Raw genomic sequence first — 22,725 nt, forward strand, 5'->3', positions numbered from 1 at the left:
CTGGTGAGGCTTGACGAGGCCACAGGTCACCCAGACCTCTCTCTCCTTACCTTCCAGCACTGGTGTTTAGCATAGTAATCTCCTTGGGCGATCCACTCCGCAGGAGTTGAGGTTTTAACAAACATGCTATCATCGAGGTCTAAAATGAAAGAGAAACGTGGGTTTGCTTCTCTGGGGATCCCTTCACTGAAACCTGTTATGGGCTCTGTTTTGTTCCCCTACACCCAAAATTTCAAGTGTTGAAGTCCTAACCCCCAGTCGCTTGGAATGTGACTGTATTTGGAGACAAGGGTCTTTAAAGAGGTGATTAAGGTCAAATGAGGTCATATGGGTGGGCCCTGATCCAATGTGACTGGCATCCTTATAAGAAGAGGAGATTAACACATACGAACAGACACAGGGGGCTCACACAGAGAAAAGGCCATCTACAGCCAAGGAGAGAGGCCTCAGAAGAAATCAAACCACTGACAGCTTTATTGATCTTAGACTCCTAGGCTCCAGAACTGAGACAATAATTTCTGTTGTGTAAGCCACCCAGTCTGTGGTATTTGTTATGGTGGCCTGAGCAAACGAACACACCTACGTTGTCTGTCTAGCGTTCATGTAAGGCAGAGTGTAGCTTACCAAGCCAGGTTGTAGTGGGTTTTGGGAGAAGGAGGTGGAGGTGAGAAAAGATGCTCTTTGATTTTTGAACTTTGGTCTGCCTTCCCCTCCTAGGGATACGAATTAGAAGACAGACAGCAATTTCCAGTTCCTCCTTGAAAACCCAAAGCCATGTAGCTCTTGGCAAACTCCCATGCCGGGGCCTTAGCAGGGGAAAAGTGACAGTATTTCCAAATGTGCAGACTTTGCCCTCATCACCGCAAGCGATCTGACACATTCTGGTTGGCGGACGTTGACCACTGCCACCACCTGCTATTGGTCCCGTCTGTCAGCCTCAGCAGCTGGCGGTGACTGCACTGGCCCCCCTTGCCGAGGACCCCGAGCACCGCCAGCGGTGGTGGGGGTGGGGGCGGAGGCGACACCCTCTGGGGATTCTGAGCCACAGCTTCATGAAACACACAAAAGGCTGAATATCAGGACGACGCGGAAGTCAAATCTGAGCCGGAAAGGTCAGAGTCCCCTCAGCCAACAGAGGTCAACCGGAGGGGCCAGGCAGACAGGCCAGCTTTGTTTAGGTGGTGCAAAAACACACTCCAGGGCTTCCCCGGTGGCACAGTGGTTGAGAATCTGCCTGCCAACGCAGGGGACACAGGTTCGAGCCCTGGTCTGGGAAGAGCCCACCTGCCGCGGAGCAACTGGGCCCGTGAGCCACAACTACTGAGCCTGTGCGTCTGGAGCCTGTGCTCCGCAACAAGAGAGGGCGCAGTAGTGAGAGGCCCGCGCACCGCAATGAAGAGCGGCCCCCGCTTGCCACAACTGGAGAAAGGCCTCGCACAGAAACGAAGACCCAACACATCCATAAATAAATAAATAATTAAAACAAAACAAAACAAAAAAAACACATGCCAATCCTTGCAGCCCCCCGCATGCACTGTGTGCAAAGCTGACTTTGCAGCATCTTGTTCTGGTGCTGTGTGCACTGTGAGTGTCCAGGTGACATCTTATTCCCACAGCAAAGCCCCACACAGTATCTCTGCATCTGGCCGGTGACCTCTACTGGTGCCGCGTTGAAGAGACCCCCAAATGCAAAGTCACCACACTCGTCCCCAGCTCCCCAGAACAGTGAGAACAGATGTCCTCAAAGACTTTACCATGTGCAAGTCGTAACTCACAATTAAGACGGGACTTTTCCTTGCATTCTTAATGCAAATAAGAGATAATATTAATTGCAATCCTTTTTCATTTTGAATTTTTAAATTAAAAAAAAATCGCCAATCTTGATCTCTTATAATGGGTCGCCAGAACATATTGTGAGAATAAAAGGACTCGGAGCTGCGGGGAGGAATAAGAACCACCACGGTAGGTCAACGTGCTCGTTTTCCTTTTAGTAGAGGAAGTGGAGGCCCAGGGGGAGAAAGTGTTAGCTGAATTAAGTCCCACGGCTGCACAGGTGGAAAGTTCTAATGAGAAGCCAGGTTAACCCCAAGCCTTAGACTTTTCACATTATAGCACCACAGTCAGGTCCCAGGAATAGAGCTTCTAATCCTGGTCCCCAACTGAGCCATTGGCTGTAACCAGAAACAGTCTCCGTAAAACTGGCTGGAAAATGCTCAGGAAACCAACAAACCTCTCTGCAGCCACAGAGCTGTGGGCTTTCCCCCATCTTTGGAGAAATGCACCATGGCCTGGAGCAGCCAACTCAACAGCTAACCCCCAAGAAACAGAACAATTTTCTCCTTCATGAGGGCTGATTATTTATCTCCCAGTTATCCCATCAGGAGACCTTCATTCCATTTTTTAATTAGCTAGCCTTTGTAACTTATGAAAAACAATACATAATGATGTTGTGTTTTTTTTTTAAACACTGCAAGCAGCACAGAAATGGTGAAAAGTTAAAGAGGTCCACATCTAGTTAACAATCTCACACCCACCGGTCCCAGCACCAGAGGAGCCACTGCAGACACTTTCACCTTCACGGACACTTAAGTCATTTTTAGTTTCTTATCATTACAAATGGGGCTGTAACGAGCGCTCTCGTGCATGTTATCTTAGAGATTGTATAAAAGAGTATCTCTGGATAGATCCTTAGAAGTGGAATTACCGGGTCAAAAGGTAGGTGCATTTTTTATTTTGATAGATACTGCCAAACAGCTGTCCAAAAGTCCACAGTTAATTTGTATTCTCCCAGCAAAGCCTACTTTGTCTATCCTTTGCCCATGATCCTTACCTTTTAGGACAAATAAAAGTTCTTCCCTGAAGGAGTTAACCCTCCCACTCTCATTACAACTTCAGTCTCCCACACACTTTAGCAATAAATAGGAACACTCATGTCTCAGAAGAATGTGGAAAGAAAGTGTTTTCCAAAAACGATACCCTCTACCCTCGGCCACAGGGCAGCTGAGAGTAACATGCTTTCTGTCCAACAGCCAGAATATTTTAATGAGTGCTTACCTTTATTTTCATCCATTTTCACGACTTCGACAAAATTCCTTTTCATGAAATATTTGAAAGCAGGAGCCCGTTTCTCTGGGTTTTCGTCAAAGATCCAGAGGTTGACCCGAGCCCGGGTGATGGCCGTGTAGAGCTGCTTCAGCTCCCCGTTCAGGAGCTAAAGACAAGATGAGGACCAAGGCATGAGCCTTCAGGCTACAATACAACGTGTCTCACTTCAACGGGCTTATTCTGATTTTGGAGGAATATTCAAAAAGTAAGTTTTATGAAGTACAGCCCAGGCCTGAGCAGGACGTGGGGAGCCCACTGTGGCCGCAGCACAGGGAAGCGAACTCTAGCGAGGGGGGCAGTGTTAGTACAGGCCCACCCTTGAATCTGCTGTACTTGTCCACTTTGAAATAATTATAGATCCCTAGGAGGTTACAAAGATATTGCAGAGAGGTCCCATGTACCTTTCACTCAGTTTATCCCAAAAGTCACATCCTACGCAATTACTGTAACTTATTTTTAAAAATTGGAGCAGTGGGAATTCCCTGGAAGTCCAGGGGTGAGGACTCCACACTTTCACTGGCAAGGGCCAGGGTTCAATCCCTGGTCGGGGAACTAAGATCCCACAAGCTGCACAGTGCGGCCAAAATTTAAAAAAAAATAAAAAATTAAAAAAATGGAGCAGTCCCACGCTGCTACTGTGACTACTATTAGCACTATATTACTCCTGACCTACCCCATGACTGAGGACTCTGGGTATAAGGGGACTATGTCTTAGACTCAGGGAGGACCTCCTTGATTAAATCATGCACATTTCAAAACAACGGATTTGTGGCTACCCAGAGGTCTGCACAGCTTGGTGATGATTTAACATCTATGTGCAGAGCCTTCCAGGTAGTTACAGAAATAACCGGATAACTGCTCTTCTATTTATTTGTTTTCTACTATGTAGGAGACATAAAACTAGGACAGCAGTTTCTCCCAAAGCTTTTGGTTTTTGCCGGTTCGGTTTTCTGTGGTATTGCCCTCACTCTCGAGGCCTCTGTTGGCCTTCGTCGGTCTAGAACTCCACAGAGCTTTTCGGCTCTGGCCTACTTCTCGGTGATGTAGTGGGACGCCCAGGGGAAGGGAGACAGGGTCCCTTCACAGACAAGGCTGGAAGACAATGGTCTCCACTGACTACAGTCACGGACTTCACTTCTGAGTTCCCCGTCAGCCATGTCAGAGTTTCTGAACAGAGCTCCAGAGGCGAACAGAAGGTGCTACCCTCCCCCTTTGGCGCCCCACATCAAGCCTGGCTCTCTGCTGAGAAGAGGGGGTCGCCAGCGCTGAGCCCACCACATTCCCTTTCCCATCCTCCACCCCCTAGTGCTGACGGACAGGAAGACCCGCAGCACAGGCTCCATCTTTAACCCCATCTTATCGGCCAAGCCCTGCTTACTGGCTCCCTGTCAAGCAAGCTCATGGACCCCTGGCTGATACTCACCTTGTACATTTCTGGATTCACCATGAAAGCCCCGCCCTGAGAGGAGCTGCATTTCTCTAGGGGCACCTCAATCAGCCGACGGCTTTCCTCTCTGGACTCAGAGGATGAAGGGGTAAATGAGGAAATGATCTTCCATTCCTTGTAAGCCTGAACAACAAAGACAAATGAAAGACCAGCAGAATATGCTTCTGCAGTGCACACCCAGCCTCCCTGGGCCTCACAGAGAACTGAGCCCCCTTTGCCTGGCACGGCGGCCAGGCCTTCAGCACCAGCTGTGAGGAGGTGGCCATCCTATGGCCTCAGAGTGGGGGTCGGGGCCCAGGTGGTGCAGGCAGGGATCAGGGCAGCTACCGGGAAGACCCCCAGACACTCAGCTAAGACGGCCAAGAAGCAGGCACATGTGCTCACTTCTAGCACGAGTGTTTATGGCCTGGAGGTTCCTGTTGTTGAAAGAATGTCCACAAGCAGAATGGAGAGAGAAAACCAGTATCCTCACCTCTTTTCACAATGTGTTTAAAAAATGCCACTTAGGGTCAGTCATTAAGACACATGTGACGCTTAGGGTGGTACCCGCGGTGTCCATCCATGTTGTCACAAATGGCAAAATATCAACTCTGTGGTGACAAATGGAAACTAAATTTTTTTTTAAGTTTTATTTTCCCTTCCTTCCTTCCTTCCTTCAATTTTTTGGCCATGCCACGCAGCATGTGGGATCTTAGTTCCCTAAGTCCCAGAAACTAAATTTTTGGTGGTAAGCATGCTGTAGGCTATATAGAAGTAGAAATACAATCTTGTACACGACCGACTTATATAATGTTATAAACCAGTGTTGCCTCAATAAAAAATAAGTCTAAAAAATATAAATACAAAATAATTTGTGTTAAGCTTTGGGTTTCATATGACTAAGAGTCACAAATAACCAAGATAATAAAAATATAATTACTGCTGTTACATGTGGATAGTTTAGCCATGTTTAAATGAGTAATAAAGATGTAATAATTCATAAATTATTTTTACATCTATTCTATAAAATAGTCGCCCTTATGTCAGCAAAATTACTAGTTGTGTTATAACCGAATTTTCACATAATTTGTGTTATATTAAATGCCCAGGATTAAGAGATGTAATTGCATTCAAAGTGTAAATAATTTGAAACATTTTCACTGAAAATATGAATGCTAGGAAATGTAAGAATAAAAAATTAAAATTATTTTCTTATGATATAAAAAAAAGACATGTGACAAAATTTCCTAACCAAGTGATCCAATCAAGGACGGAGCTCGGGAATTCCTTGGCAGTCCAGTGGTTAGGACTCTGCACTTCCACTGCAGAGGGCCCAGGTTCAATCCCTGGTTGAGGAACTAAGATCCCGCAAGCCACAAGGCCCCCCCGTCCCCCCAAAAAAAGGATGGAGTGAAATTCAGGAGCCGTGGGGTATGCTGTGCAAGGTGGACTCTGAGGTCAGATGGAACAAATTAAATCTCGATTTGTCCACTTATTATGTGACCTTGAACAAATGCCTCTTCTAGGTCTCATTTTCCTGTTCTGTAAAATGTGGATGACAGAACTAACAACATTGTTGGAAAAATAAAAGGAGATAATCAATGTCAAGTGTCTCTACAATGCTCGATAAAGAGTTGACATTTTAGCCATTTTCCCCTTTACCCAAATCAAACCACAAAACCACGGTGACTTGTAGATCAGGGTCTGTAAATTTTTTTGCTAAAGGGTCAGATGATAAATATTTTTGGCTTTGTGGGCTATATGGTCTCTATTGCAACTACTCTACTCCGCTACTGTAGAGCAAAAGCAGCTCTAGTCAACAGTAAATGAACGGGCAAGTGTGATGAAATGAAACGTTATCTTTTGACACTAAAATTGAATTTAATACTAAATTTTCGCATGCCACAGGACATGATTTTCCTTTTGATTTTTTTAACCATTTAAAAATGTAAAAACCATTCTTAGCTCACAGGCAGTGAGCTGGGTTTAGCCCCCAGGCCATAGTTTGTAGACCCTGGGGAGGCAAACGTGACCAGATTATACACAGTATCTACAGTGAAGAATTCCCATGAAGTTTCAGATTTCATACTTTATTGTGTGTCTTGGGGGAGTAGGTAGTCAATTCTCCTATCCTTCAGTTTTTTATAAAATGGTGCTACTTGCCACCTATGTATCTTTTCAAGGATGATGGAAAGGTAGAGTGGATACAGTTCATTACCTCCCTTCAGTTCCTCTATAATGTAAACTCTATAAACATTAGGTTAGGGACTTCCCTGGTGGCTCAGTGGTTAGAATCTGCCTGCCAATGTAGGGGGCATGGGTTCAAGCCTTGGGCCGGGAAGATCCCACATGCTGCAGAGCAACTAAGCCCATGCGCCACAACTACTGAGCCTGCGCTCTAGAGCTGGTGAGCCGCAACTACTGAGCCCACATGCCACAACTACTGAAGCCCGCACGCCTAGAGCCCGGACTCCGCAACAAAGACAAGCCACAGCAATGAGAAGCCCATGCACCACAATAAAGAGTAGCAACCGCTCTCCACAACTAGAGAAAGGCCACATGCAGCAACGAAGACCCAAACGCAGCCAAAAATAAATAATAAAATAAAATAAATAAATTAAAAAAAACACATTAGGTTAAATGCTTTAAATACTATCTATTAAATAAGAGTGGTTATGCTACTAACCAATTAGGGAATTAATCACCAGGTTATGAGAAGAGATGTGAGTCATGTAATCAATTTTAGTAGTTGAAAGTTAAAAAAAAAAAAATCTTCAGGACACATCTGTGACTATCTTTTCATCTTCGTAAAGCTGTTTACCCAACTTAATTGTTTGCCAAAGAAAGCAGGCAAGAGACACGCATGCTAACACCTGAGGAGGTCCGGCAGACAGCGGGAGGTGCAGGCGGCCTGAACTTGGAAGGCCAGTGAAGCACCTGTATCTTTTTTTTTTTTTTGCGGCACACGGGCCTCTCACTGTTGTGGCCTCTCCCGTTGCGGAGCACAGGCTCCGGACGCGCAGGCTCAGCGGCCACGGCTCACGGGCCCAGCCGCTCTGTGGCATGTGGGATCTTCCCGGACCGGGGCACGAACCCGTGTCCCCTGCATCGGCAGGCAGACTCTCAACCACTGCGCCACCAGGGAAGCCCAAAGCACCTGTATCTTAAAACTGCTCGAAGGAGACACAGAAGCTGCTCGTATGGCACACGACTAACCTGTTTCCATGAATAAAACACATTTCACTCTCAAGACAGAGCCTCCTAGGAGCGAGCACGTGTTTACAGCAAGAATACAGGCCTGCAGCACTCCCGGCAATAAAAGGAAGAAGCATCTAGAAGTCTTCCAGCTTCTTCTCTGGGGATTAGTAATTATGATGGAAAAGGACTTAGACTCTACCAGCAAGGCTTCTTTTGTGGGGCCTGTTCTCTAGATTAGTTCAGCAACTCTTAAAAATTGTGGTTTTGAAAGCCTCTCCTGTCCTGGTCACACATGAGTGTGAAGGAAGGGACTCCCCACTGGGGCAGAGTGTCAATGGCAAGCACCCCTCCAAGTCCCCACAGGAGGAGAGTTTGGAGGTGACCAGAGAATGACTTCCCCTCCCCCAAATGAGGCAAAATCCTACAAGAGAAGGCCTTGATATAACCATTCCTTGGTTCCTTTCTCATCTCAGAAGATGACCCTGGTGTCCATGTGGTTGAACAGGTAACAGTGAATCCTCTGAAGAGAAAAATCACAAGCCAGGGCCATAAGAAGCCCCCTACACACACACACACACACACACACACACACACACACACACACACAGCACCTTCCAGATACATAAACGGCGGTGGAAGAGGAGGCCAGGGATGGAGAGAGGAGTCCTCCACAGTCTCCCATGTCAAACAGCAAGTACTGTTCAGCAGCCTTCACCCATCACCCCCAAAAGAAACCCCACGTGAGCAGCCAGACCACAGACGCATGGGGACTCCTGTGACCTCTGTTTTTCCTCTCCTTTGATTGTAGCATCTCCTCTCATTTGCTGACTGGTGCCTTTTGGTCCTGTGGTTGTGAATGATAAACTGAGGGTGTGCTTTGTGCTGGGGAATGCACGATTCCATTCCCTGGTAATTGGGAGGCATCACATCAGAAGTCTTTTTAGAATTCTCATTCTGTGTATAGGATGACGTGGATGTTACCACAAGACTTAATTTGTGATTGTTTTAATTTCATGCAACTCACTGATCCCTTGGTGGGAGCTTAGGGTCAAGGGATCCAAGATTGTGCCATTCCAGGGTCAGGGTGAAAGAGAATTAAGTAGATTTTTCTTTCACAAACAGAGTTGACCACAAGTTACCGATCCATAAGTCCAGAGCTCCTGGAGCTTTTTACTAGCACAAGCATACAACTGGCACTTAATAAAGGACATGAACAACAAAGTCTTACCCTTTCCTCTTTCAGGAGAGCCTTGGTCCAACCATGACCAATGGATGTATTATGAGAAAAAAAAAAGTTAGTCCTCGGAGATTAAAAATGGTTCCAGGATTAATGAGAATGCATCTGATTTTATCAGAAAAGTCAATAGAAAAGGAGTGCACTTAAGGTATGGTAATGATATATTCATTGTGGAAGGTTCTGGAAGCCGATTTGCATGCAGGGTATTAAAAGGAAGGGAGTACAGTGGAAAGATCTTGAGATTTGGAATTCAAAGCATCTGAGTTCATCTCCGAGCTCTGCCACCTACATTACGACTACAGGCAACTTATGTAACTTCCATGACCCTCAGCCTTATGTGTAGAATGAGAGTAATAAAAATACACACAACGTCAGAGGGTTGGTGGAGGATAAATTGAGACAATGCCTTCAAAAAGCACTTTATAAACTGTAAAACATCCATAGCAATATTAGTCATAGGTATTATCGAGGCAAATGTGACATTTAAAAAAAGACCAGAAAAAAACAAAACAAAAACAAAGGACTCCATTTAAAGGGTCAGTTCTGGAGCAGATTTTAAGGAGTCAAAGCTAACAGTGCTCGTGACTTGGGTATGAAAACAGCCCCTTCAAGCATGCACTGTGTGCAGCGGGGAGTCTGCAACGGGCACCAGGGTACAGCCAGCTATGTCCCCAAAGGAGACCCCACAGCATGGTCAGCAGCCAACCTGAGCCTCCACCGAAGACGGTGGTGAAGAGAAGGCAGTTGCTATGAAACTGAGGACAATGGCCTTGAGCTGGCGGCTCTACCTATAATGTACTGAGGTTGGGAAGAAAAACCATCACAAGGACTCAGGAGCCAAGTCAAGACAATCGGCTGGCACAGAGGTCACTGGGGGTCAGTCTGGGGACTCTTTTGCTGCCATTGTGGGCAAGGGTGGCAAGCAGTGGTGGCAAAGCCATGCCCGGAGGGAGCTCAGGCAGGATGGCTGTTCTCGTCCCCTGCATTACCTGATCCTGTGGGCAGGAACCAAGGCTCACGTGTCTTCCTGCAGTTGTCTCCCTATGAATGACCTTGCCCGGTTCTGTCCTCATAGGGTGGACATTGCTAACCTTGCCTTCATTTGTAAGGCTCTCCTTAGACCTTGCTCCAACTTGAGGATCCTTGGGAGTCAAGGTTAACAGTAGCTAGTGAAAACCGGAAGCTGGCGCTTGGGTACCAGGCATTCAGAAAAGGTGAATACAAGAAAACAGGGAAGGGCAAGGCACGGGGAGAGCCATCCCACAACACACTATGAAACAACCCACAGACATTGTCGAAAGCCGCATCCAAACACACAAAACCCCACACCAAATGGATGATGCTCCAAAAGGGAAACGGTCACCTGTGACCAACTCTCATCTACTCAGCTCCAAAATTCTCTTTCCTGGAGTGGAAGTGGAGCTCATACACACACATGCGCTGTGAGAAGAAGAATTGAGTACGACATACCTCAGAATCAGTGAAAAAGTTGTAAAGGAGCACGTCATCAAATTCTAGGCCTTTGGCTTCGTAAACTGTTAGCACAAGCGCTAATCCCAGCTCTTCTGGAATTTTCTCCTTTGCCATTTCATTGGCTACAAGGATTACCTACGAAACAAAGGGGGATAGAAGAGAAAAAACTTCATATTGTACAAAGAGAAATCTAGTAAAGCTGAGACTATTTCTGTGGGAGGCAAGTAATGTCTTTGATGAGGAACGGCTGTCGTGGTGGGAATATTAATAACACTTCGTCACTCACCCATCTCTGAAACTTCCTCGTTCTGGGACAGGGGCTACTGAATTCTACGTTGTGGAAGAACTCAGCTTCTCAAACCTTTTTTCAACTGCAAACTGCCTTTTATTTTAAAACATACAATCTCAAAAAACTCACCTGGTGGGCTCCAAATTCAATGGGCTGGGTTTTTCTTTTGTTGCCTCGAAGCAATATTGCCAAGTCACTTACACTACAGGACTCCAGGACAATTGGTCTGGGACCATCAAAGAGGCCAGAATCCCTTGGAAGGCGATCAAAAGATTCCGGGAAATAGAACTGAAGTAAATCTACCACTCCAGATGCCAGATTGAGGATTCCTGGGATAAAAAAAGTCAGATACTGTACAACACGCCAACATGGCTGGGGTTTTTGCTTTGTTTTGTTTTGTTTTTGGCCACGCTGCACAGCTCGCGGGATCTCAGGTCCCTGACCAGGGACTGAACCCAGGCCATGGCACTGAAAGCCTGGAATCCTAACCAACTAGGCCGCCAGGGAACTCCCGTGCATTTTGTTTTCTTATTTTGGTTTTGCTTTTCTCCTGAGAAGCAGTATTGGTCCTGAGAGTACATACAATTGCAGCCAATTTCCAGATCCTGTTAGATTATCACTTTGGCTCTGAGCTGTATTACTCCGGGTACCGCAGACAAAGGCAGAGATGTGTTTGCTGTCCCAAGAAGGTTTTGTAAATCTCATTCCTGGACTATATTCATGTGAAAGAAAATGACCTCATGAAGAAGAGTCAAGGCAGAAATGTAACTAAACACTTAGAGCTGTTAGAATGCTAATACAGGGGCTAATATACAGTTAAAAAACAAGAACTATCCTGTCCCCTGTCGTTGGTACTTAGAGCACTGGAGACAACATTACATGGTAAGAGCTGGACGTTAGGTGGGGCAGCAACCTCGGCTTCCATTGCCCTTTTCCACCAGGTTTATACCCAGCAAAGAGAGGAGTATACTAAATAATTGTCAGAGCTGGATAAAGGATTTTCCAAAGAGCTTTCTCCTTGGGTCCCATTTCTGTCTAAGCGCTGAAGTAACACTGACAGTGATGTCGACTAAACAAGAGGCACCTTCATAAAGATTAACCTGTTTAATTCTCACAACAGCCCGGTGAGACAGACCAGACAACCCCACTTTTACAAACAGGGACTCCAAGGTCCGAGAAGTTAGTAAACACCTCCAAAAGAAGCTGGACTGAATACGGATCATCCTGGGTCTCCCACTATTCTTAGGGGCCATGTGCCCTTTGCCCAACACCAGCTAGAATTCTATGAAATGGGCATATGTGTACCCATTGCTGTTACCAAATAGTAAAGGGAAATGTTACTATCCAATGCTATTATTATTAACACTATGCAATATAAAGAAATCAAGAATACAAGTGGAAACTGTTGAATTTAAGCAGATCAGCTGCGACTGTGGTTCAGAGATGTACACTAATGAGAGGATCAGAAAAAAGCACGGAAGTGTTCATTTCAGTGAAAAACTGGAATCCACTTAAATGCCCTTCTAGGGAACTAGATAAAATTTTTTATACAAACATGCTCAAAGAATAAAAGATGGTTCAGCTATCAAAAGCAATGAAGTACTGATACACGCTACAATATGGAAGAACCTTGAAAACACTGTGCTAAATGAAAGAAGGCAGACATAAAAGGTCACATGTTTTGTGATTCCATTTATATGAAATGTCCAGAATAGGCAAACCCACAGACACAGAAAGTAGATTGGTAGTTCACAGGGGTGAGGAGGGGATAAGGGTGACTGCTAACGGTTATGGGGTTTCTTTTGGGGGTGATAAAAATGTTCTGGAATTAGACAGGGGTAATGGTTGCACAACCTTATGAATATATTAAAAAACCACGAAATTGCACATTTTAAACAGGTGAATGTTATGCTATGTGAATCTCAATTTAAAAAAGAATAAAAGATGGGGGAAGTATTCACTAAATAGTCACTAAATTATGATTGATTAAACAATGTTAATCAATCATAACACTGATTATGTAAATACACATAATCAATCAATAAATGTGTATGATAAATGCATATCTGTATATGGCCAGTAAAGAGATCAGAAGGAAATGAAACAAAATGTGAGTACTGAGTAGCCTTACAGGGGGCTTGAATTTTTTTTTTTTTTTAACGTTTTATGTGTTTTCTAAAGTCTCTCAAATCTAATACATATTATTGGGGCTTTTTCTGGTTCTATACACGGAAACATTTACGCACAGTCTTCCCTCTATCCTGACAGGAGGTGGAAAATGGAGTTTATGTAGTGATCATCTGGGTGGGTTGCCTACTACATAAAAAAAAAAAACAAAAAAACAACTGCTTACGGGACAATGCCCTTTGCCATACTCTATCTTGCTGATCATAAAGGCTGCTGCCCCAGACCAGTGGTGCTGAACCCATGTACACCATCAGAATAAGGGGCTCATTCAACTACTCATGCCAGGTCCCCTCTACAGAGTCCGACAGCAAAAAAGGGGGTGCCGTCTGGAGCTACCCCCTGGGGACAGAGAAATGCGAACGTCTTGGTCACCAAGCCCCCACACAGTGTCAGGTAGGGGAGGAGCTCAATATATGTTTCCTGAATGGATAAAATCTCGTATTTCGAGCATAAACTTCTTTGTGCCAGTTTTTCCTGCACAGCACAAGTAGAAAGTCATGGAAGAGCAAGAAGCTGAGCTGCTCAGACCCAGGCAGACCCTGTAATTGATGGGCAACATCAGGAAGACTGTGAGAGTCCTGGAAAGCTGGGCTGAGCAGTGTGGTGTATGCTACACTCTGGGAGGCCACCTGGCTTCTAATTGTTTTCTGAATCCTTGGCTAAACAAATCAGAATGTTAATCTACTTTTACACTGTAAGGGTGTTAAGAGTACCAATGTGTGTGTGTATGTGTATGTACGTGTGTGTGGTCTGTGTGTGTTTTCTCTTTTCACCAAACCATAGCCTACCTGAAATGCATCCAGAAAAAGAGAATCTATCAAAAACCTACAATAAGCACCAGACTTAAATGGTGAAATGTTAAAAAAATATTCACATTAACTTCAGGAATAACATACGGATGCCTGTTACTGTTTCTGTTTAAGGTCCTAACCAATAAAATATGATACAAAAAAGAAATGACAAGTATAGAAGAGAAGATCAAACCTGCCCTTACCTGCATAAAAATGTCAAAATGGTAAATGTAGTAAGAGTGTTCAGCAAGATTGTGAGATACCAGATCAATACACAAGAACCAACAGCATCCCTCTATACCAGCAAGACATGGCTAGAAAATTTAAAAAGAGAAAAAAGGTGCAGCCATGATAGTAACCAAAAGTATAAGGTTTCTGGGACAAATCTAAGAGCTGTGTAAAATATCTGGGGAAAATTATAAAATATTATTGAAGGCAGTAAAAAAAAAAATCTGAACAGAGAAATATGCCAAGGTCATGGTTCAGAAATCCCTACAATGTAAAGATGTGATTTCTTCCCAAAGAGTGAGAACTTCAATTCCAATCAAAATTACAGAGTCAATGGAGAAATCTGATAATACAGTAAATAAAGACAGTGTGATAATAGTACAAAAACAGACAAATTAGACAAATCAAAAAAAATAGTGAGCCCAGAAACAGACTCACAGATATTTGAAAAGCAAGAATTGCAAATGAGGGGAAAGGATGGACCATGAGGTAAATGGCATCAGCACAACTGTTTATCCCTATGGAAAAAAGGAAAATTAGATCACAGAAGCATGATTTCAATAAAGACAATGTCACACCACACATACATTTTAAACTGAATTAATCAAATTTACCTAAATTTTGACACCTACCTAAATATAAGGAGCACAATTTAAAACCATTAAAAGACTACATAGGAGGTTACCGTAACCCCAGGTCAGAAGGATTTAAGTAAGACAATCATCAGACCACCGATGACCAGTTTCAAGATGACTGTCAGAGCTGACTGTGCTGTTTCTGCATGTAGCCTCCTCCCTCCCTCTATAAAAGCTCTTGACCACCGATTGGCAGGGTGGGGGGAAGGGGAGTTGGCCTTGGGACGTGAATCTGACACCCCAGCCCCGGGTTGCTGGTCTCTGAAATAAAGCAAACTTTCCTTTCCACCAACCTTGCCTCTTTATTGGCTTTTGAGCAGCGAGCACCTGGACCCACTTGCGGGAAGTTTTTGACACCCAACGTGAGGCTGCGCTCTCGCGATATCTGGCTTCCAGGGTTTTCTTGGGAAGAGCTGCCGCCATGAAGAAGCACTGAGATGGCTGTGAGGAGCTCATTGCTCGTGGCTCACTGGATTCGGGAGGGGGATTTGGGGGGACGTTCCTAGCAGCTGCCTTAACCATTGGTTTCGGAGATCCTCCCTGTTTCTTCCTTGCTCGGCACTGGCTGCCAACATATGCTTTTCCTTGGTGCAACGGAAACATGCATCTGGACGAGCTGACGAGCTCCAAGCCTGAGTAAGGGCACTGGTGAGCACAAGGCACATTTTCTTTTGAGCATGAGGTGCTATCTGGGCATCTTGCCAGTTGGTTCTGACGTGTTTCTGACGTTGAGGACCATTTGTGTTGGGAAGTGTTTGTCTGGGACTCCGTATCGGTCATCCTCTCAGTGCATTTGTGACAGTTCTGTCTTCTGGTGTGTGAGTGTGTATTCCATTTGTGTGATTGGTATTCTTGTTGCTTTTTGTAAAATGGGAAATTCAGGTTCAATTCATTAAGAAAAATTTTGGCTATGAACCTATGACTAAGAAAAAGACGATTTTCTTTTTAACACTGTGGGCCAACAGTATTCTTCAGACTCCAGAGAAAATGGGTTAAGATGAAACTCTTCTGACACTCTAAACTGGTTCTTTTTTGCATATGCAGTTAGAGAAAGCTAGCTTGATAAAATACTGTTTTCAGAATTCTGACCCTGAGAGAACAAAAATATGCCTAGGAGAAAGCTTGAAATTAACGCTTATCATGTCCTTGAAATACAAACACAGCCCACTTTGCCTGAGACTTCAGCCTTGGGTTAATTAGCAGAACTACAAAAGATGTTTGGGTTCCTTAAACAGCATCTTGTACCACATTAAAGAGAAGTTGTGCTATGAGAAAAATATATGTTTTTAGAGGTTATGTTCTTAAGCTTGCCAATCAGAAAATGCTGATATAGGGCTTCCCTGGTGGCGCAGTGGTTGAGAGTCCGCCTGCCAATGCAGGGGACACGGGTTTGTGCCCCGGTCCGGGAAGATCCCACATGCCGTGGAGCGGCTGGGCCCGTGAGCCTGCGTGTCCAGAGCCTGTGCTCCGCAACGGGAGAGACCACAACAGTGAGAGGCCCGCGTACCACAAAAAAAAAAAGAAAAAGAAAATGCTGATATAAACAAACAGCTCAATTACTTGTTTCTTGGTTTTGTTAAGGTCTTTTAAGTTAAAAACTGTAATATGTAAAAATGATAAGGGAAGCATTTCAGTGTGTAAAGCAAGTAGGATATGCGTTGTCAGCAAGAGAAGTATAAAAAACGAAAATATTTTTGTTGAGGGATAAAGGAAGAATAATTTTGTCTGGAAAGTGGATAACAAAGTGTGGTGCAGTCATGAATTAGATTACTAACAGCACTGAGAAATGCATGGACTGCAGCTCCATGGTATCAACATGCAGAAATCCCAAAACATTACTATAAGCAAAATTACGAAGTTGCAGAAAGGTACGTCTGGTATGAGTCCATTAAACAAAGTTTTTAAACATGTAAAATAATACTCTGTGTTGTTCATGGACACATGCAGGACATAGGAGGTGAATTGGTGAGCATTCTATAAACCACAAAGGAAGTATTCTCTGTGCCTCAGTTTCTTCCTTTGTAAAATGGGAATGATGTCTACCTTGTAGGGTTTTTTGGAGGCTTAAAAACAGGTACCCATGGGGGTTCCCTAGTGGCCCAGTGGTTAGGATTCCGGGCTTTCACCTCCGTGGCCCAGGTTCAGTACCTATGTCAACTGCCTGGCATCGTGCCTGGCACAGGGAAGGGGCACACGTGAGGCACAAATTAAAAGCACCTGAGAGTGCATTATCTCCCACAACCTCCCGCCATCTTTTCTTGCTTCTCTTCAGAAGAAAAGCTGCTTTCTTTCAGGATTAATGATTTGTAATTGACGTATTACTTTACATTTTAGAAGCAGGTGCTTCCAAAGTGCTTTAACGAAAGTTCTTAAGCAGTTTAAATGTTCCCCTGAAATGTTTTCATGTCATGGCCAACACCTTAAGCTGTAATTACTTAGAGGTTCATTTCCATTCAACCACAGCTTAAATCATCAACCTAAGAATGAGTAGCGATGACTACTGAACTTAATGGTTACCAAAGGGGGAAGGAGGAGTGGATAAACTAGGAGTTTGGGATTAACATATACACACTACTATATATTAAAATAGATGACCAACAAGGACCTACTGTATAGCATAGGGAACTATACTCAACATCTTGTAATAATCCATAAGGGAAAAGAATCTGACAAAGAATATATATATATATAACTGAATCACTTTGCTGTACACCTGAAACTAACACAACATTGTAAATCAACTATACTTCAATAAAAAAAGAGAAAAAAGGGGGATTCCCTGGCGGTGCAGTGGTTAGGACTCTGCGCTCTCACTGCGGATGGCTCGGGTTCAATCCCTGGTCAGGGAACTAAGATCCCACAAGCCAAGTGGCCAAAAAAAAAAAAAAAAAAAAAGAGAGAGGGAGAGAAAATGAGTAGTGGCAAAAATCATAAGATCTCTTGTTCATGTGGGTAGATCAAAATATTATCCTTAGCTACAAGAACCCAACAAAAGCTAGGCCACAGCTTCAAGGTCAGTGCCCAAGCACCTCCCCTGTAGGGAGAGCCCGAGGCCTGGACGTACCTGAGTGGGACCTGTAGTTCTGGTGCAGCTGGTAGATCTTCTTGGGCTTGCGCACTGCATACTGCTTGTCCGTGGTGTTCTTGCTGGCGTAGTGGAACAGAGAGCGCAGATCACTGAAGCGGAAGGCCACGCCCTTCATGATGCTCTGAGCCGTGTCCCCGGTGAGGAACATGGCGTTGGGGTCATTGATACATTTCATCAGCAGCGCCAGCTCCGCTTGGGTGAAGTCCTGGATCTCATCTCCGTAGAGCTCATGGATGGACCATGGGAGCACCTTGAGCTTCGACAGCCTCCGGGACAGGTTGTATAGCACATCCTCTTCATCAAAATACCCTTTCTGAGACCTGATCTGCTGATACAGGCAGAAGAGGCCATAGATCTCACTCCGGTCTTCCTTGAAATTGGGGGACCGCTTCCGCCCTAATTGCTTATATGCTTCTTCTGTGAGTCTCCCCTGGGGGCAGCTGAGGGCCTCAAAAGACCCCTTCAGAAAAGACTTTATTTCTTTCCAAATCAGGGCAGGGTTGTAGGAAGTTTTCCCTTTGATCATTTTGGGCCATATTTCATTGGCAAACACCTCAAATGTCACGTACACCCGGGGGTCACTGTCACATGGGCGTGTCTCCACGGTCGTTTCCTCCTCACCATAGTCCCCGTCTGCCTCAGCCTCCTCCTCATCTTCCTGCCAGTTGGTGACGGTCAACTCTTCCTGCATGGACCATCCTACGATGGATCTTTTCAAGCTGCCATCTTCGTTTCTCAGAAAAAATGGTCTGGGCAGAGAAGCATCAAGCAGGAGGAGCAGCTGCTTGGAAGTGACAAACAGAGGAAAGTTCTCATCCCGCAGGTCCTGGAGTTTGTGGACATTGGGTTCCAGTGGTTTGTAGTGACTGGTGGCCTTGGTAGACTTGGAGAGCTCAATGAAATTTCTCTGCACCTCCTGGCACAGGACGTGGTTCTTGGTCACGAAGATCTGATGTAGATGCTCCAGCTGGTGGGGCTCTTCTGGGGTGGGTCCTTCCACCCCTTGTTCGGGGTCCCCTGGCTCCCCACTGGCTCCCCCTGCACAGGCTTCACTCTCCTGCTCCTCTTCTAGGCTGTCCACTGTTACCACCTCAGTGGGTCCTTCTTCCTCCTCCTCTTCGTCCTCCTTCTCCCCACCTGGACCCTCCTTTCCGGGTTCCAGTTCCAACCTTCGCTTCAGCCAGATCTGCCTGGCCAGCAGCGGGCTTCCCGCCTGCTCGGCTTTCTCCCAGTAACCGTGGAATTTCTTCCACAGCCTGTACAAGCAGCAAGTCGTCTTGCCAGTGCCGCTCCGCCCGATGAGGATGATGGTTTCCAGTGGCCTGGGGTTGAGGTCGATCACCGCGTACTCGAGCTCGCCCACCCGGAAGGGGTACTCCACCGTGGCCGTCGTGTCACTGAGGATGTTGGAGGCCATACTGGTGCTGAAGCTGTGGAACTTCATAATGTTATACTCCGTCTCCACCGCGCTGGCAGGGGGGAAGTACTCAGGATCCACGTGTGCCCCGCCCTTCTCGGCCTCTGTGTCCTCCACGTAGCAGCGGGGTATCCGCTTTTGGATTTTCATACTGTCGGACACCTGGCGCTTGTTGATACCCTTCAGCTTCTTGCGCAGGATGCAGGACAGGCCCCGGTTGTAGGCGCTGCAGATGGCCCTGATGGAGTCCGACAGTTTGCTGTGATCTAAGATGATGTCCCAGATCCGGATGATTTCTGTGTAGACCTGCCTCGCCTTCTCGGTGGGATGCGCACTGTGCTCCGCAGCCATGATCTTCTCGGGGTTCTCGCTGCACCGCGGGGAGAAGTCAATGGCGAGCTCCCACAGCATCCGGGCCCCTTTGTCCAGCTTGGCCTCGAAGAGCTGGATGCTTCCTTTCAAGTTCTTTAGCCGCTTCCGCAGGCCCCTGGTCCATTCACCATTGCCGAGCTTCTGGATGGCGAGGATAATCTTCTTCTTCATGAACTTGGTCATGACCTTGCTGGACAGCTTCTTCAGCATCTCCGAAGTGCACTCGATCTCCCATGTCATGTTCTCGAAGTCCAGGAGGCAGGCCTCCATCTCCGGCACGTTCTGGTCGTCCTGGTCGTCGCTGCCCTCTGTCCCCCTGCGATCAGCAGGCACGAGCTGCGGAGTCCCGAGGCCTGCCTGTGCATGTCCCTCCGCGGCCTCAAGGACTGCGGGATTGTTCCCACTGCAGTCAGAGCCCCCCGCCCCCGGGGTGCCCTGTAGCTCCTGTTTCTCTCCTACGGTGCCAGCTCCTGTCTCCAGAGGCTCAGAGTCCTGTGGACAGTCCTCCTGGAGGGACGGATCCAATTCCACCTGCTGAATCAAAGCCGTGATGTCCTGCACAAGGCGGTCTCTCTGCGAACAGGGCCTGGCAGCCCCAGGCTCTGGCCTCGTAGTCTGGGCATCCGGCAGGGTCTCCCAGCTTTCAGGGACCCCGGCTCTTCTGGGTGGGGCTCTTGCAGTGCTGCTGCAGGACAGGGACTTGGAGGAGCCCTTGAGTGGAGCCGTGTGAGCCGGGGCTGCACGGCGTGGGGGCTTCCCTGGGTGGGCGGCAGCATCCTGTCGGCCCCGGCGCCTGCTCTCCTGCAGGGCTTTGTTCCAGGCCAAGAGCAGTGCGTCTGTCTTCTTCACTCGGTGCCGGGCATCTCTGCCTTCCTTGTTCTTCAGGTTGAGGTTGATGTCAAACTTCACCAGCAGATCTATCAGCTTCCCCATGCGCTTCAGCATGCCCTTCTGGAAGAGGATGTGCATCAGCGTGTTACCGCTGTTGTCCTGGATATTGGGGTTGAGGTAGTCAAACTTGGTGGGCTTGGACCAGAACAGATCCAGCAGGTGGCTGAGGAAGTTAAAACCGATGTCAGCTGAAAGACACAAAAATCCTGTGAGTGCTGAATGGCTTTTCTGGGGAGCAGAGACGCCAGCCGGTGGTCCTCAGAACACTGAACTTCCCCAAGGATTTGATAACCCAGTGGTTCTCAACTGGGGGCGATTTGCTCCCCAATGGACAGGTGGCCGTGTCTGGAAACATTTTTGATTGTCACAATTTAGGAGGTGCTACTGGCATCTAGTGGGTGGAGGCCAGGGATGCTGGTAAATATCCTACAATACACAAGGCAGCCCCCCCAGCAAAGGATTTACCCTGCCCAACTGTCAAAGGTGGAGAAACCCAGAAATCACCGTAAATATTCCAGTAAGAGCCTTTATGTCAGGACCCTTGAAATGGCGTAAATAAATGGAAAGTATTTGCAGCTATGGACAGCCGATTCTTAAGTTTGGAACTTAAGAATCCTCCTCCATCAACCCACCCTGACCGTTCACCATGATGGTCACTCCTTCCCATCAAGCTATGGGTGAGGGGCCAGGAGATACAGGCCTGGCCAAGAAATGGGCCTTTTCCAGATGGTTAGTTTTCCCAGTAGGAAAGACCAAGGAGCACAGCATCCATTCTAACACCCAGCTTCCTCCTCAAGAAAAAGACTGCTTACAAAATAAAGGCCTACCTTCGATATCTAGAAAGATGTGGAGTGCGGCATGCAAAGGAGTGTCGCCTTCCGTGAGAGAAATGCTACGGGGGTCCGCACCCTTGGTCAAGAGGACGAAGGCCAGCTCAAAGTCCCCGTGCTTCAGGCACATGACAAGCGGCTGCTCCTGGCTGCCCTGGAGACCCTCGGGCGAGGCTGGGGGAGGCAGAGAGAAGGGACCGGTGAGCAGCATCCCTGAGCCAAGGTCAGCAGGGCCCACCTGAGGGGGGCGGGACCGATTCTGCCCTTTATTCCAAATCAAGAGGGGGTGCTGACCTGACTTCTGAGGGCCTCCTGCCATGCCCCCTTTCTGGGAGGCAAGGGTTTCCCAGTGCCCTTGGAGGGAAAGCCTGCCCCCTTCAGGTGTCCTGTCCCTGGGCCTCACCTCCTCTGTCTCTCCATCTCCCCCTCCCACCCCGCCACGGGACCACCATCAGCACCGGAGTAGGGATGGCATGAACAACGGAACTCCCAGTGTTTGCCCAACACAGTCCTGGACATACACTCGGTGACCTGGACGTGAGCGTGCTTCCCACATCCTTTGCTTCTAGGAAGCTTCTTCCCGAGAATGCCCATCGGCCCTCATTTGCCATGTTCCCTGACACATCCCCACTGCCACATCACCTTCTTTTTAGCTCAGTCCACACCTCCCCTCTGCGCTGCAAGCTCCCTGACCTCCACCCCCTGAGGACTGCAGCCCTCCTGCACTGCCACCCACCGGCAGCCATATGTTCACTGTCCATCCTTGTGCCCTGGCACCTGACCCCGGGGAGGCCCTCAATAAGTGCTTGCTTCATCAGGAACAAAATAGGAATTCCATAACCGCCATCGTTTCTGGGCAAAGGTAGTAACACTCCATGCAAGGAATGGGTTTGAAGACATAAACCACAGGCGGCCTTCCATCTATCTCCTGAAACCCGTGGGTAGAGCCAACGCCTGAAGGCGTTGTCTGTCACTTTGAGAGTTGGGACCAATGTGGCATCACTCCTTCTGAAGGTCATTTCCCCTTAAACGGCAAGGCAGGTGGAAAACCACACAGCCCAGGCGCTCCGCCGAGAGTCTGCGTCCATGAACTCATTGAATATTCCAAACAGCTCTAAGAAAGGGGGATTAGTTTCATTCCCATTTTATAAATGAGGAGACGTCAGTAGTTACAGTGGCCAGTTAGTAGTGGCCTAAGTGGGGGGAGCGTAAGGAGAAGGTTAGTGCTTCCAAATTTGTTTTAAAATAAAACCTGATCCAGCAAGATGTCTGCACACTCCAGACATACATTCAGCCAAGCCTGATTGTGCCGATTAAAACAGCAGATGTTTCCACCCACCCATTATTTGGCTGTTTCTTTAAAAAACAAGCATCACAAATCCCAATCCATGGATCAGAAAAGAATGTCACAGCGTTTGACAAGGACCCATGCGGCACACTGAGTGCAGGGAAAAGTCCAGTCGGAGGTTGGGAGGAAATGACCGCTGTGGCTACACCAGGGCCCAGGCCCCCTCCACAGGCCTGAGGTTTCTTACACGACAGAAAGGGAAGAATTCAC

General features: G+C 46.9%; 1 protein-coding gene and 1 non-coding gene across 3 annotated transcripts in view; one reads left to right on the forward strand and one right to left on the reverse strand.

Moving 5' to 3' along the window:
• TRANK1 (tetratricopeptide repeat and ankyrin repeat containing 1) overlaps window positions 1-22,725 on the reverse strand; it is a 65,661-nt gene that overhangs the window by 19,090 nt on the left and 23,846 nt on the right. For both annotated transcript variants that reach the window (XM_060162374.1, XM_060162373.1), the window contains 7 exons: window positions 21,165-21,341; window positions 17,634-20,525; window positions 10,858-11,057; window positions 10,437-10,574; window positions 4,529-4,675; window positions 3,055-3,211; window positions 51-139 (listed from right to left, as the gene is read on the reverse strand). In XM_060162374.1, coding sequence (XP_060018357.1) covers window positions 51-139; window positions 3,055-3,211; window positions 4,529-4,675; window positions 10,437-10,574; window positions 10,858-11,057; window positions 17,634-20,525; window positions 21,165-21,341 — 3,800 coding nt within the window. The remainder of the gene's footprint in view (window positions 1-50; window positions 140-3,054; window positions 3,212-4,528; window positions 4,676-10,436; window positions 10,575-10,857; window positions 11,058-17,633; window positions 20,526-21,164; window positions 21,342-22,725) is intronic.
• On the forward strand, window positions 5,817-5,889 carry TRNAG-UCC (transfer RNA glycine (anticodon UCC)). Its single transcript has one exon. It is a non-coding gene; the product is annotated as a tRNA-Gly (tRNA).

The sequence above is a fragment of the Lagenorhynchus albirostris genome, chromosome 10 (genome assembly GCF_949774975.1).
Source record: "Lagenorhynchus albirostris chromosome 10, mLagAlb1.1, whole genome shotgun sequence".
Taxonomy (NCBI): domain Eukaryota; kingdom Metazoa; phylum Chordata; class Mammalia; order Artiodactyla; family Delphinidae; genus Lagenorhynchus; species Lagenorhynchus albirostris.